Source organism: Notothenia coriiceps, unplaced genomic scaffold (assembly GCF_000735185.1).
Source record: "Notothenia coriiceps isolate Sejong01 unplaced genomic scaffold, NC01 NC01_scaffold00025101, whole genome shotgun sequence".
Taxonomy (NCBI): Eukaryota; Metazoa; Chordata; class Actinopteri; order Perciformes; family Nototheniidae; genus Notothenia; species Notothenia coriiceps.
Genome location: NW_011357802.1, coordinates 53761 through 69919, shown reverse-complemented (window position 1 = coordinate 69919; position 16159 = coordinate 53761). Strand labels below are relative to the sequence as shown.

The 16159-nt window shown below is 40.9% G+C and overlaps 2 protein-coding genes across 2 annotated transcripts in view; one reads left to right on the top strand and one right to left on the bottom strand.

The window, feature by feature from the left end:
* The window catches only part of cdh23 (cadherin-related 23), a 32438-nt gene that overhangs the window by 13393 nt on the left and 2886 nt on the right, over nt 1–16159 (bottom strand). Inside the window, exons 6-10 of the mRNA XM_010783428.1 lie at nt 16103–16105; nt 15813–15962; nt 14875–15003; nt 14400–14528; nt 14003–14230 (exon numbers count right to left, since the gene is read on the bottom strand). Coding sequence (XP_010781730.1) covers nt 14003–14230; nt 14400–14528; nt 14875–15003; nt 15813–15962; nt 16103–16105 — 639 coding nt within the window. The remainder of the gene's footprint in view (nt 1–14002; nt 14231–14399; nt 14529–14874; nt 15004–15812; nt 15963–16102; nt 16106–16159) is intronic.
* Nucleotides 280–13166, top strand: vsir (V-set immunoregulatory receptor). The gene is made up of 7 exons (XM_010783424.1): nt 280–542; nt 6659–7075; nt 7544–7594; nt 7685–7795; nt 8029–8056; nt 8551–8726; nt 11249–13166. Exons 1-7 carry the CDS (start codon nt 455–457, stop codon nt 11284–11286), a joined length of 909 nt encoding a protein of 302 aa, XP_010781726.1. The 5' UTR covers nt 280–454; the 3' UTR covers nt 11287–13166.

Here is a 16159-nt window from a genome sequence, read left to right as displayed (position 1 = left end):
TTTAAAAACAACACTCAGAATTCTTGATTAGCATTTTGTGTAAAGTACCTATCAAATTACATTTTTATAAAACCAGGACTAAGAAGGTTTTCCGGTGTAATTATTATGTATTTAATTAGATTTTGAAAGTTGTCTCCATCACTGCTACATTCATGGGGGTGGGGCACAAGGAGGGAGGGAGGGAGAGAGAGAGAGAGAGAGAGAGAGAGAGAGAGACTGACAGAAGGGGAGGAGCTGATGCCTGGTATCACGTTGCTTTGCGCTTCAAAGTTCAGAAGGATCAAGTCAACTTTGAGAAAAGGGAATGTCAACCACTTCTGTGTGTTTTGGTGTAGCGTTAGCAGAGTTTGCATAGTTTAAGCGAGATAAATTGCTTTCCAGTAAGCCAGTTATAGTTGATAAGTCAAACACTTTTCTGCTACTTTTTTTTTTTTTTTTAAACATCCACACAGCCATGGAGAGGGGACTACTCTGTCGGACATCACTCTGGGGAAAGAAGTCCGTTTTTTGGGTTTTCTCCGTTTTGCTCTGCATTAGTGGAGGTAAGTTAGTGGAGGTCAGTTCCTAACTGAGCGGCATGGCATGTGGGAACTTGTTGACAATTCTACAAACCAATTAACTGAGCTCATTGATGGGGAACAGTAGTATTTGTTTTTGGTACGGAACGAAACTCATTGACACATGGTTAAAGATAGCCTAGATTAAGTTATCTTTCAGTACATTTTAATGTGTAAAAGTTGCGTTGCGTTGAAATATAAGTTGCGTTGAAATATAGCGGGATAAATTCATGAATTGACTTCCAATAGAAACTCAATTCGCCTGATGGTGTCAAGACAGCCATCATGTTTATTTCACATGGCTAATATTACCTGAAACTTCGGTCAATTTAACAGACGGAAGCTTTTGTCTGACTTATTCGTAGCCAAGTGCACGAATTAAAAATGTCTTTTGGCTCATTTTGCATGCTTTTAAGAAGAACCAATACTGCACGTGCATATTTCTCTTATTCTATTGACATGCATGTTGACTCTGTAAACATTTTTGCCGGGAACAGTTTTAGGCTTTGCTTCGGTCGCTGCTGTTGTTGTTTTGAGACGGAACATCTGGTGTGAAGCTGTTTTAAAGCCCCACCCCATGGGATGTAGTGGAGTGTAAAGCCACTCTAAACTCAGCTTTATAACACCGCCGCAAATTAGACAGTGGTCGTTGTCGTTTTTAGACTGAGGAGCCTTAAAATGGTCGGAAATGTAAACCTACACAACTTAGCCGACGTACACAACATGACATCAAGAACGCTTTCCTACGCTATGTGCGTCTACACAGGATGCGTTCAGGGGTTTCCAGTAATTTACATATTCCGACTGAAATGTTGTTGCTACATTTTACAGAAATCTCGCGTTTTCGTGGGAGCTCTAATCAAATGCGGGAATTTATTATTTCAAGGACTTTGGCACTGCTTGAAGTTGAGGCAACTGACGCAGGAGGAGAAGTCAGAAGCAGCTGTTGCCTCCGGGCTGCTGCACTTCAAACGCCTCGGAGACCTCGCTGAGGTTATCACTTTAGGATTTGGTCTTTTCAGATAAGCTCTGGAGATAAGTCCGTCAAAGGCAACTAATGGTCTTACTGAAATTTAGGCTGACCCATCATGGACAAAATCTAAAGAAAATGTTTGCAGATACTAAGATGCCCATTGAAAACTAATTTGAAGACTGTGTTGTAATGTTTTAAAGTAGATTGTATTTTGAGATATGTATACAGGCCTGTAAACTTGAAGGCTGCAATAAAAAGACTAAAGTCTAACTTTAGGACTTCACAGTGCCCTCCCTTTGGCCTGTTGTATCTTCTTTGTTTGGAGGTTTCCTTCCTTCCAGCCTATAAGACAACAGCTGTGTGTGCCACCCTGCCAATAATGGTTTTCTCCTCCACAAAACAGGACTTGGGATAAACAGGGCAATAATCAGCGCCTCTAGTCTCTTCCCCTTGGATGCAACTCCCTGAAGGACAATAGCACAGTCAAAACATGCTCAATAAAGTCCACAGGATGCTTAGGCTCACACTCTCATTTTACACTGCTTCTCCTCCTGTACTGTCAGAGCTTGCATTGATCCACTGTACTAAATGAATAAATCATTAAAAGAGTGCAGCATCAATATAGTCGACAGGAACAGGCCTGGCCCGGGACACACAGTCTGTAGGTGTTTATGTGCAGCAGTTGTGTGGGCATACTGCATACATGAGTAACAGGAAGATAATGGTGGAAGGGGAGTCCCCCTCTTTCTTCTTTGACCTTGTAAGATCTTTAAAAACGTAAATGTCTGACAAATATGTGTTGATTTTTAAGGTGTCTGATGTTTGACATGCAGTGAGTAAGACTACAAAATACCCAAACACCAGTGGCCTTCTGGTAACGTTGTGTCTCCCACACTGGTGATTATCTATACAGCCCAAGGATACAACATTGCCAGTAACTCACAGAGCCTTGACTCTGCTTCTAGTCAAAACAGAAGAACAGCTATCTTTGGTTAGTAACAATCCAATGTGTGTCTCTAAAAGAAACAGTTTAACAACATCATCACATTATTAAAAAACAGACAGGATCCATGAAGAGAGAGGAAGCTAGCAAACTAGTTGATACCAATTAAGTCACTCTGTTGAAATGATGGACGTGCATGTGTTTCAAAATTACAAAAAGGCCCATTTACACTTTCAAAACAACATTTCCGCTGCCTTGTTGCAACAGTTAAATGAACAATTATGTTGTAAACATGTTAGGCTGTCATTACACAACCCTTAAGTGAAATGGCTAAATGTTTGAGGAACAGGAAGGTTAAAACTATGAGAAACTGAGTGTTCCCATTATTTAAAGAACATAAACACAAACAGGTTTCTAGCAAATTGGCTCCCAAAGTAAAAGACTCATCAAACGACTGTAATTGAATGTCATGGATACCTGAGAATAGTGACCGGCATCATTGACCCTTAACAACTTCCTTGTTCACGTTAAGGTAGAGCCTGTAGTGCCACATTTGATCACTTTGTGTTGCAGAAACATGCCACAAGCTTTAAATGAAACTCTTGAACAGTTTCTGTGTGTGTGTGTTTGTTTGTGTCGGGGCTAATCTGGGATCCTCCTGCTGGTTTCATTAACACCCTGTAATGAGTTAGATAATCATTACCATTACATTAGGTGTGAAAGAGGGTGGAGTTTGAGGTGCATGTGGGGGCAGCTTGTACAAACACAGGTAGAGAAGTGATGCAAGTGAAAGGACAGCGGATTTACCAGTACGTTTTGGTTAGTAGTCTCCACTTCTTCAAAACAGAAGAGAATACAACCTACTCTTGCAGAAAATAAGTATAAATGGTTAAACTCGGCATTTTACAAATATATAAAGATATGTTTAATTAATTCACTCAGGCTATGTTGCTATGTAAAAGCTGTCAGAGGCAGCATTTCCTAAACAGGTGGCATTCAAGCTTAAAACAAAGGAAGGCCTGTTTCTGGGCCCTGAGGGGCTATCAGGATCCTGAGAGCCGAGATCAGAGGAGGAAACTTAGATCCATAATGGAGCCAAAACACAGATGTGTGGTGTACACAAGTGGAAGAAGTCCTGTTTGTTCCAGACCGAGGCGAAGCAAAGCTGTCGGTTTTACTTATTAGACGCTTTTATCCAAAGCGACTTACATACTCAATACTGTGGGCAATCACAACAGGAGCAATTTGGGGTGAAGTGTCTTGCCCAGGGACACAACGACATGCTGACTGCAGTGGGGTTTGAACCTGTTACCCCCTGATCCCAACACCAAGGCTCTACCACTGCGCCACACGCCTCCATAAACCACAGGAAGACAGTTGAGATAGTGCTGACACTGTGCTAACCCCACCCAAATTGGCACAACATTTGATAAAAGGAACATACAAAATATTTTAATAAGGTCTGGTCTTGTCAGTAAACCATACCTGAAATAAATCTGATGGGTATAACGGGGTTTCATAGCTGACAACCTAGCATTAACTTGGTTTGGCTCTCGGGCTTAAGTGAGAATTAACTGCATGCATATATTTTCAAATTAAATTTGTGCATTTACAGGAGTCATCACTTTAGAACAAAGGCAAAGTCTATTCGAACAACACAGCAACAAAAAACAGCAAATACTCTCTCAAAGGTAGCATATCTATGTTTTTTTTATTGTTTGTATTTTTCTCAAATTGGTAACTAAGTAAATAATGTGAACCTTTGCACATTCACTAATATAGTTTTCACATTCCCGCTTAACTTTTTTATTTAAAAGTTTGAATTGTACATCTTTTTTATTATAGTAATGTTTCTTTGGTCCATGCGGAATACACCAGAGAATATTCTGTGTTTCTGCATATAAACCGGATTCTGAAACCCATCTCCAAGTGTAATTAGGGCTTCTCAAACCATTGAAGGGTGATAAAATAGGAAACAGGGAGTGGGCAGGGCGGGTGTGAAACAGGAGAGCAGAAGGGCTTCCTCCCCCCCATTGTCCCACCACGCAGGCCGGAACAGCCGTGGGGGCAACAGTTTCACTTTAATCGCCCTCCCTGCTCTTCCTATTGCTTTTCCTAGTTCACAATGGCTATTGCAGCGCTCAAAGCACACACAGGAACACGGCCCTTACCTCTCACTGTTTGACAAATACACCGGATGCATACTGAATATGCAGACTTGCAGAGCTAATCAAATAGCAAAGGTCATTTTGTGGGCAGCTACTGAATCTCCTAATCAGAAGAATGAAAAGCAACTACTCTATTGTTGACATTTATACAAAAACAACTTATGGGCTTCCTCATTTCTTCTGGCTTATACAAAAGACTGTTGTTCTGTAAAATAGACTTTCAAGCTTGTTGCTGTCCAATCTGTGATGTAGCAGCATGTACTGTGCCTTTTGACGGAAGATTGAAAACACCTGCAGTGACATCATTACAGATTGAGGTGTGGGTAGAGGTTCAATCTGTTTAAAATGATCAGTGCGTGCAACAGCAGCTGTAGCCCTTCAAATGTAGTCTTGAGTGGTATGGAGCCAGAGATGGAGGAGTGGGAGCAGTGTTCCCTTGGCTGGGAAGACTCAGGAAGGAAGTCCACTCCCCAGTTCCTGGCACTCACCAGTCACACAAGATTTTGGTGCAAAATCTCTTATCCCTGGTGCAAACTGCAAAATTACATTTTCATGCAGTCCACCCCCATATATACTTGTGATTCACACAAAGCCTTCCTGTCATTTCTGCAGTGCTAAGCATTCTTGGATGCTAAGGCACAATCTGTTGCATACAAAGAATGGTATTGATCTATTTAAGCAGACAGAGAGTTGTCCTGTTGCTTTTCATCCTGTATATAAGTCAGTCATTATGTCTGTTGATGCTCTATTATGGTCTGCGTAATATTGGGGCATTGTGATGTTGAACTGCATTTATGTGTGGAGAGTGCGTTCAGACTGCTTAGCCGGAGAACATTTTGTTTAATTGTGTTGCTTTATTGAAATAATCACTAAGCGCACACATTAAAGAGTTCATCTATTGGTGCATTCTACTGCCACAGTAAAGAAGTCAGAACAGGATGTGGTTAAAGGTTGCATGTCAGAGTGAGAGGTTTTGTGCAATGTGTAAAGAAACATCTCACAGCTGACTTTTTGGTTTCCTGAATGTACAGAAAAGGTATTTGCAGGTAATCTTTGCTTTCTGAAACCCAAAGAGCTATTTCTCTGCAACCCCCCCTGCATGATACCACATAGCAACCGTCAGTGTTTATTGCAGACATTTTTAAAACAAAAACCTCAGTCCAACTTCAAGAATTTCCCTGGTTTAACATAAGATCTTGAATAAATTGGCTTGCGTGTCACTTTCTGAGGAACAGGCAATTTATATCCCACTGGGGGTTAGTTTATTTACTTTAGCCAGTAGACTATACTATCTTTAACCACGGTATGAATAAACAGAACTGGAAACAAACTGTGCTGTCTCAAAATGCACAGAAATCAAGGACGCACGTTGTGTGCAGAAATAGCCCATGGGAAATTGTCTGACTTCGGCTTGAATCCACGTGGAGATTGCTAGTTGCTTTATTTAGTTTTTGCAATGTGGTTATTTGTGTTACGACTCGTGGTACCAGTCATGAACTTGATCCTACACAGCTTAAACCAAACCAAAAACCAAATAATTTGAATGGAAATGTGATTTACCAAGCAATTTCCTGTTTGAATGTTTAAGGGTATCTTATGTTATCAGGGCTATATCTTTACCAAACTTTAATCTCCTAACAGAAAGCTGTAATATTCCAAGGGTATGTAATGTTTCATGCAGATTCAGAATATAAATCTCTTGGATTTTGTTCCTTGGAAAATCTAGAAGCCATGTAGTTCTTTCCTCTGGTTATAATTGTAATTTTAATAAAGATAGCTTCCCTGTGTTGAGCTTTGCAGGCACTTCCTGTAGCTTTTACTGCATACAAACAGCACGTCCTTCACCAGGATTGGCAGGTTCTAAAACATTATCATCTCTTACCTTTTCATTGGACAGCTTTTAGTGGTGGTACACAGACAGGGAGGTCTGATTGAAAGGTCTAACCGAGGGAATGAAAGCTGATGAAACAGTCTTATGATTTACCTACATCCTTTCATACATGTATTTTCTCTTTAGGTGAAGGCGAGATGTCCCGTGCCCACCCCACCCTCAGTGTTTCAGCGACCCACCTGAACTACATCTGTCCCGAGGGTACTACGGTCCAGATGGTGTGCGCCCAGAAAGGAGTCACCTTGCACCACAGTGATGTCTTGAAGCATGCCTGGCTCTACACCCCCCACAGAGAGCAGCAGTGTACGGGACGGACAGGCCCGCGCCATATTGTCGTGGGCGGTCATTCCCATGGCAACCACAGCTTGCCGGCAGGGCTTAAATTTGGATCATCAGAGCTCAACTTCTGGGTGATTCTGCAGAATTTGACCCACGCCGACCAAGGTCGTTACTGCTGTATGGTGCTGGACATAGAGAAGGGCCGCAAACACGGCACCATCGTGCAGAGACCCCACAGCCACATCACCCTCCAAGTAACACCACGTAAGCACATCAAATGTATGGGTGTGAATGTAGGGCTGGGATATATATCACTTTAATATGGTGATATTAGACTTGTCTTGGTTTTGGATATCGTAGTATCAAAGTGTTGTCTTTTCATGCATTAAGTAATTTTCATATTTTACCATCCTGTTCCAAAAGTTATTTTAATTGGCTTAACCTTCTTAGTCATTGAATCCACATTACTGATGATAATTTATCTAAATACTCATTGTGTAAATATTTTGAGAAAGCATCAATTGTCAATACTACAATATCGTCCAAAAATGTTTATAAATCAAAAAAAGTTGTGATATATGATTTTCTTTATATTGCCCAGCCCTTTGTGAATTTGTAGTAAGTTATCATGTTGTAAACTGCTGATGTTGCAATTAAAAAAAACACAGACTAATCCTACAATGTGATTTCCTACATGTGAGAAATAATGTATTTGTCTTTTTTTCTTTCCAGGAAGCAATGGATCTCTAAACTGCACTGTCCAGGATCCCTCTCAAACTGGAGGTATGTCACCTTATTCAAGCCTTCATAGCAAATATATGACTGGCTGGGTATACTGTTGGTTTAACACACAGCCTCTGTTGCTTCCCTAAGGCTTCGCTCCAGTGGCCGGGGCCATAGCAGCCTTCATCTTGACTCTGCTTTTCCTGCCTCTTATTATGGTGCTTGTGTACAAACAGAGGCAGAGCACCCATTCGAGTAGACGTAAGTATTACACACACACACTAGTTCATTTCCATATCCATGCTATGGGTCAAATATAAATGTTTCTCACTGGGCTCCTCATAGTGTTTTGTCCGACACATGGTTCCTGTCCGTGAGTTGGATTAACTGTACAGTAGTTCACACAGTAGGAAGCCCATTCACACTCTATCTAAAGTGTTCCGCTCCGTTTCAATTCACTCACAATGGCCCATTTCCTATTTCCTCTCTCACAGGTGCACAGGAGCTGGTGAGGATGGACAGGTACGTTTTCCCACAGTCTAGGCGAGGTTCAAAACACAGCTGCTCTTCAGAATAATAACTGAGTGCATGGATATTCCAATACAGACAACCGTTTTCCTCCACTAGGTAGATTAGACCAAAATAAGCATCATATCCATGAACCTTTGTTTGGTAAAGGTCTAGAAACAGCTTTAGTAAATCAACAAATCATTACTAGAGTCATTTTGAGACATGACACTACTACAAAAAGGACTTCTGCCCAGAACATTGGCAGTCTTTAATTGGCTGTACACAGTATGTTATTTTATGTAACAATGGATGTTATTTAGCGGAAAATCTGATAGCTTATTCAACAGCGCAGTGGGGGACAGTTTAATGGCTTACAACAGGAAGAATTTGAGTATTTGAGGTCTTGAGCAACAGATAAGTGTTGAAACAGTTTATTGGGTCATTCTGGCAATGTCTTACTCATCGTTATGCTTCCCTTTTGTGGTGTGTTCTTTGCATGTTTTCAGTGAGGCTCTTGGACATGAGAACCCTGTGTTTCTTGGAGGATCTCCGCAGATTAAGACCCGGACAGTTTCTCAAATCATGACCAGGCAATCCTCAGAGACAGGACGCCACCTGTTGTCCGAGCCCGGAACCCCCCTCTCTCCTCCTGCACATGGGGATGTATTCTTCCCAATAGAAGGTAGGACGCACGCACGCACGCACGCACGCACGTGCAGACATGTTCAGTGCTGCTTGGTGAATGTTCTTATACTTTTCTGGGTCTACAAGGCTCCAGAAATGTTGTGAGTTTTGCTGAGACTTAAGCTGAACATGATTTTGGAGATTTATAACCTCCATTTCCATCTCCACTGGATTGACACTGAACAGTTCAGCCATCTTTTTCTTCTTCTTCTTCTTTATCTTGACATTAAATTATAAACCATAATAAATAAATTGTGTAGGTCTAGCCTCCCTATATCTGTGTGTGAAATTGTTCCATCCTCAAAAACAAAGAATGAATACTTCTGCAGTCTAGCTGCAGCTTCTAGCTACGGTCTTCTGTTAAAAAAAAGACACTGAATGTCTTGAATGTGGCATCACACACATGACTTGAGTCTGAACACAGCAGACAACAGGAGTGTAACAGCATTATAAAAACAAAAATAGTGCATGTGGGTGCACCCTTACATTCTCTGTCTTACTGTTACATAAATCCCATGAATGTATGAGATTAAGTTGGCTTAATCATATCTCAATCAGTGATTAAGTGAATAATAAAGTTTCTATCGGGTCACTATCAGCCTGTCACTCATTATTTTCAGGGGGGGCGGGGTTTGGAGGAACGGAGAGGAGATGGTGATCGCTGAAGCTTTCCTCCTGCCTTCACAAACTTTACACACGTATCAACTGAAATAGCAAGAGGACATTTGAACTCTGCAATCAAGACTTGATTAAATCCACCAAAAACCTGACATGACGATAATGAGTGTTTTTCAAAAAACACAAATCCCTCCCTGTGTGTCTCTGAGCCGCAGCCACAGGGCCTGATTCAGAGCGGGTCATTCTGCTGTTGGTTCTGGACTGGTGTTGGTGGAGCAAGCAGACTGCTCCGTGTGTGTTGTCGCTGTGCCGCTGTCACGTCTGTTCCTTGATCTCTGCGTCAGCGAACAATTTGATATTCGTGACACAAAAAATTCTAAAATAAAAAAACGTTATTGTCCAGCCGCGGCCCAAAAATCAAGAAGCAACCTTACTACGCTATAATCGATAATCGAACGGCGAGCTACTGAAAAGCTGCCCACGAGCTACCGGTTTTCCCCAAAATCTCATTATGACTAGCATCATAACACAATAAAAACCAGCGTATGAGATAACTCACTTTAAGTTAAGCTGTGAGTGTGTACTATATCTAATCGTAAGTCACAACTTAGTAACTTCACTCTGAATGCATACACTTGACTTCCTTCACATTCTTGTTTGATACTACAATGACTAAAGAACTTGACTAGAGGCACGTAACAGTATTGCACAAGGAGTTCTGGAAATACCAATTTCCAAATGCACAACCGGTATGTTAAAAAAACTGATGCAATCAAAGAACCATGGCTTTGCGTTTCTGCTGAAACGTCCTGCGTGTGGTAAAGTGTTGGCGGAGAGGATGCGCACATTCTTGTGCAAAAGTGCACGCTCACACTCAAAACAGCTGCGTTGAGTCTTATATGACTAACAAATATTCTGTGTAGGAATTTAATTTTGCTCCCCCACACAACTGAAAGCTCCTTCTTATGCTGTCATCCACTGAATTCTTGTCTTGCTTCACTCGCAAGTCATTCTCCACCCATCAGCACTCTCATTTAACACTAATGGGCCCTTCAGCCTTTCGCTCAGACTCGACTTGAAATAATACTGAAACATTAGTTACGGTGAAGAGGTTCAATTCTGAGTGTTTTTCTACCGATTCCCGGGGCACCTGTGCAGACATTCCAGGCATACTGAGCTGGATTGCCCTGCTTCCTGGCAGCCGTGTCTATGATGGTACAGAGGAAAGAACAAAACAAGTCTGAAAAGCAACCCTTAACCATCGCATATGCTGTTCCTGTGACCTTAAACATTGGGACCTGATAGAATACTCTTGGTTTCATATCTAGCTACATCTATGTTTGTATGTAATTGACTCATAAAACCATCAAACCCCTGATATCTTTCATCTTTGTAGTGTAAGCTTATTTCCTTTATCGGTCTTCAAAATGATCCAGAAGCGTTGTTTCTTGTCTGTTGTTCTGTGTAGCATGGATAAAATCCACATTTCAGATGCCTTGTTCATCTTTTTGGCTCGCTGACCTTTAGCTTTGAGGAATTTAACTTGCAGCGGTTCCCTCTTATCGTCAGTGTTTCGCAAAAAAAACCACAGCCTCTTTGTTCTGCTTTTCAATGGGCTCCAAGCAAAAACATCTTATTCTGAGGAACCTATTGGTCTCTGTTTATTTGTACTACTCATTTGAATAAGAGGAATGGAAAAAGAAATGCTATCGTGCGCATTTTGACAAGATTTGTCCCTATTTTCAGGCAGGAAGTGCAGTATTTAAGATGTTAACTCCCACATATCTACATTTTCAAAGATCAGCACAAAGACATGAAATGTTCATTTGTGTGGGTTAATGCACGTCGATCACCCACTGCCTTCTCTATGCTCTCTCTGACATGCACTGTTCTCTATTACAGACACCATCTTTGAAACTCAAGACTTCATGCAGGTTTAAAGGGGCTGGAACCTGCTGACCTGGAAACAGTCCTGCTACTCTCTTCCTCTTCTTGCTGCCTCCAGTGCGATGTTGCCCTTATCAGCTGTCTCACAATAACCTCTGCTGGGATCTTCGTCTGTACATTGTCTGGACCGCTGGAGGGACCAGACTGCCGTTTTTATTTAAAAACAATTTCCACCTGCAACAACAGCTGGAGGCCAAAAGCAAACTTCTGCCGGTGTGCAGTTGAGATGTTGGTTTGTGTGTGATGTTACGTCTACACACTGACAATGACTCCGGGACCAACAGGTGCCCGCTGCTTGAGAAAAATCCAGAGTGGATGGGGGTCCACCGTGTGAGGGGTGGCATGTCAAAAGGGATACAACTTGTTCTGTGGATTCAAAGAGCACCTAGTTTAAACAAACTATGATATTTGCTTGTCTGTGTCGTTTATTTAGGCTGGTGTGCACTCTGTGATTCAATCTGGTGCAGACCCAATCTGCTCTGGTGCGGTTTGTCTGTGGTGCGGATGCAAAGACAACCAAACATACGATTATGTGGTAGAAAGTAAATGACAATAATCTCAATAACGTGACCAAATTGACATAATCCATTTGATGGATGAAACTTTCAAGGAAGGATTTGGTAAACATAACGATTCCTACATTACGACGTTGAATACATATTATTTATCACTGGCTGTCAGATAATGGAGTCCATGTCCAATAAATAATGACAATCACTTAAACTCTTCAAGGGGTCATTAGGAACACCAAAAGGACCGAAAGTAAAATACAACAATTCATATTTATTTTTCTAGTAAGTTACCAAAGGCTCTCTATGATCCCTACCTTTAGAGCAAAGTGCTTCAATAGCTTCATACCAAAGGAGGATACAAAGTGTATTCACAAGTTGAAAGTGTTTTTAAAGCATTACAGACTTCCTCTGTATCATTCCACTAGACCACAGCTTATTTTCTCTTCCCTCTTTGCTACCTCAGTTACTGTCACCTCTGCTGCTCTAAATACTCTCCTTACTTCCTACTATCAGAAACGCAGCACTTCACAGTGGCTTTAAACATTCAAATGTTTTTGTATTAATAATTGTTCATGAATCTCATTCCTGCTCATGTAAAGTTAAGAGATCATGAATAAAATGATGATTATTTTTGTCCTGAATGTAACAGATTTCTATAAGAAAACAGTATCATAGAACTGCCAGCTGTTTAATCACTGCCATCTCAACACTGTTTTGTCTTCTTTTATTTGGTTTAATTGACAACATGTGTATATAAGTGTTCATTCATATGTGTGAGCATGCAATGTGATGTTAACGAGTAAATACTATTAAGCAAACATGGCTTAATGGCATTCAAATTGTTAACCATATCATATTGAGGTCGATTGAGAGAGAACAAGAAGTTCTTGGTAATGACTGTTATGTGAATGCCTATTACGTAGGCTGTGTGTGACTGTGAGAAACCACTGGTGGTTATTTCATATTGAGGTTAAATGTGTACAGCAGGTGCTTAGCGGAAATCATCTCAAAATGATATGTAGCAGGTAAGTAGGACAGGGTATCTTTCTATTTTAAATTTGAATTCTTTGATAAAAAGTGGCATCAAGGTTTTTAAATGTGTGAATTTGAGTATGTGTGTATGTGTGTGTACTTGGGTTGAAGCTTCAAGAATAGGTTTGTGGTTTGGTGGTCTGTGTGTGCATACTCGCATGCAATTCTGCATCTGAATGTTTGAAAGCATGTTTTATACTGTACAAAGCTTGCATTGGACGCAGACATGGAGGAGTGCTGCAATAGCCTTTTTGTTTTACAGTTTATATTGCATTTAAATAGCGTTGGTTGTAGCTTGTATAATAAAGTGGAGCTCTTAAAACCTTAAAGCCATGTGTCTAGTCTTTGAAATCATTGTTCCTTTCAGCTGGCGGGTCTCCAAAACTATCACCACACAAGGCTGTGCTGCACTTCATGCCTAGGGAGCCATTACAGACGGAACAAGGTTGTTCTGCTTGTGTGCCTCTAAGATGGTGCACACCAGAGGGAGACTGGCATTGAGGGGAGAAAATGATAAAACAATCTTGGTATCTTGCTTTATGAGAGGAGACAGAGAGCTAGATGGGAGGAGGGGGGGTGCCTGTTGCTGGATATTTAATCTCCAGTTTTTTTACAGTTGTTTTTATATCTTACATTAACAAGAGCTGTATTATTATAGGTTGGTTCTACACATCTTACGGTTTTAAAACATAACACAGGTGCAACATAAACCTGTTTTCAAAAGCCTTTAAAATGAGACAGACAACAGGAAAAGAGACATGGAAATATGACTTGTGGCTTTCCTGTTTACAAACTAAGTTGTTTCCTGTGCCTTCACAGCTGATCAGTTACTACAGAAGATCAACCAACCATTGCATTTCATTTGCTGGGCATGTCTTAGTTTGTTTCATATCTAATTTATGCTATATCTTGATTTAAGGCAGGTATAGAAAAAGGCAGGTAACATATATAGTATACAGCCTCCCTGGAATAATTCCATCTTCCAGATTGTACAACAACCGCGAAAGAAGGGCTCTTTTAGAAGATGTGATGCTGAGTCCCCCAAATGATCCCTCTTTGCCAAGAGGAAGTCATCCCTTTGTAGAGGTTTCTGCATTTGACTTTGTGAAAAAGGGTGTATTAAGTTTGACAAAGAACGTTTTGGTTGCTGTTGCCTGTATCTTACCGACAGAGGTGGCGTGCCGTCGTCTTCCACAGTGACAGTAAGTCGGTACTCTTGCTGGCGCTCTCGGTCGGGGGGGGCCGGCCGTGTCACCATCTCTCCGGTGACGCGGTCCATGCGGAAGGTCAGGTCCTGGTTTCCAGCAGTGATGTAATAGAACAGCATGGCGTTGGGCCCGATGTCTTGGTCTGTAGCTATCACACGGAGCACTGATGTACCTCCGCCAACATTCTACAATACACATAATACAAAGAAGGCCAAAAGCACAAATCATGTGAATAATTTGTTAATATTGTGCAAATCACAAATTAGAACTGATTACATTACTTTAGATACATACAAAACAATAGAAACCTGTAAATCATGTGTGGATAATTAAAATGTGGTAATGCATCCCTACTTCACTGATGCTGACGTTGTAGCCCTTCAAGCTTTCTATGACAGGTGCGTTGTCATTGATGTCCAGGATGTTGATGGTGAGGGAGTGGTCAGAGTATCTAGGAGGTGAGCCACCGTCAATGGCACGAACCTGTAACAACATACACATGCACCGGTTTATACTAGTAAGTAAGTCTGACATGCACCTTGCCTCATAAAAACACAGTGCTGTCCTTTATGTTTGTATATTCATATTTTGATATGATCATGTGAGTTTGAAAACTACAACACATTACTTGCATTGTCTAAAACTCAAATGACTATGTTGTAACAAAGTATTTTTTCATGAAACAAATGTTACAAGGCATCGGGTTATTTTTGTGCTGATGTTGGACAGTTATTCAAGGTTATGGTTTAAATGTTAAATGTGTATATGACCATAAATATATATTTTTATGGTGAGTGATATCATCATAACATGTGGATTGCTGCCTGACCTTCAGCAGGTAGCGGTCTACTGACTCCCTGTCCAGAGGAGCGTTCACAAAAACCTCCCCATAGGTGTTGTTCACAGTCTTGATCTTGAACACGTCCTCCATGTTGCCTGCCACCAGAGTGAAATTGACCTGAGAGAGAGTAATGAGTCAGAATAAGACAAAGGAGAGAGAGAGAAAAAGAATAAGATAGTTGTTGGCTTAGGGTGGTCCTTCGTGAGAGGTACATTTTTTGAATTCATTTATTTTAAGCTCCAGCCACCGGAATTCGTTATACTCGTCAAGAACACTCTCCTAGTGAATTTTATTCAAATTCCAACAACATTTACCCCTCCCTCATCAACCTTGAACTTTAGCCTCACGTAGGGTCCTTAAAATTGAAAGTCGGAATTGAATTCTGGGGGTTGGAGCTTGGACTTTCCGACTTTCAATTTTAAGGACCACCCTAATGTGGCTGTGCAGGTTATAAATCCAGAATAAATCACAGCACATGTTAAAGAATAAATGGGGAGCACAAATGAGACCCCTCATTGAGTAACAGAACCAAGAGGAGACAAATACCCAAGTAATGCAACTGCATTTTTTGACTGAGGGACACAAGGGGCTGTGTTGGTTAGGAGAAAAGTAACACATGCAGAGTGTAAGAAGAAAAATGTGGTGCTAAACTTCCTGAACTTGTTATTGGAAATGCCAGAGTTAAGTTCCTCATTTAAACATACTTGGCTGATGTAGTTGACCTCATTTAAATCAACATGTTATGTTTAAAAGCTGTACAATCTGGCATCGTTTTCAGTTCCAGGAATATGTTTGTGATTTGTGATGTTATTCATTTGGCTAATTGCTGTAAAGCAGTATATATTCATTTATGTTTAAGAGTCACACATTATAATTAAATCTCTCACTGGTCCATGTGTTTCCATCTTTCTTTTATTTATCCTCACCAGTCCGTTTAATCCAGCATCTCTGTCCCTTCCCAGCACGACTGCCACTTTTTTCCCCAAGGCTGTGTTCTCTCGGATGTCCACTGAAGTATCGGATGTGATGTCAAACTCTGGACTGTTGTCATTCTCATCCAGGATTGTGATCGAAACCTGTATAGAGGTAATATAAAATATGGGCTCCATAACTTTCAAAATCAAATAAATACTTACCTTTGGGATATATGAAATAACTAAAGAAAGTAAAATCATGCAGATGAATACATTTCATCTTAAAAGATCAGAAGTCTTACCTTCTGCACTTCCAATGAGAGATGCAATGAATAAAATCAGAATGCAGAAAGAGGAAT

Bases quoted from the DNA above. Each gene is read 5' to 3' on its own strand.
- vsir (XM_010783424.1), top strand. From the start codon at position 455: ATGGAGAGGGGACTACTCTGTCGGACATCACTCTGGGGAAAGAAGTCC. The intron at 7,796-8,028 runs GTAAGTATTACA...CCTCTCTCACAG, and splicing joins GAGCACCCATTCGAGTAGAC to GTGCACAGGAGCTGGTGAGG. The intron at 8,057-8,550 runs GTACGTTTTCCC...GCATGTTTTCAG, and splicing joins GAGCTGGTGAGGATGGACAG to TGAGGCTCTTGGACATGAGA.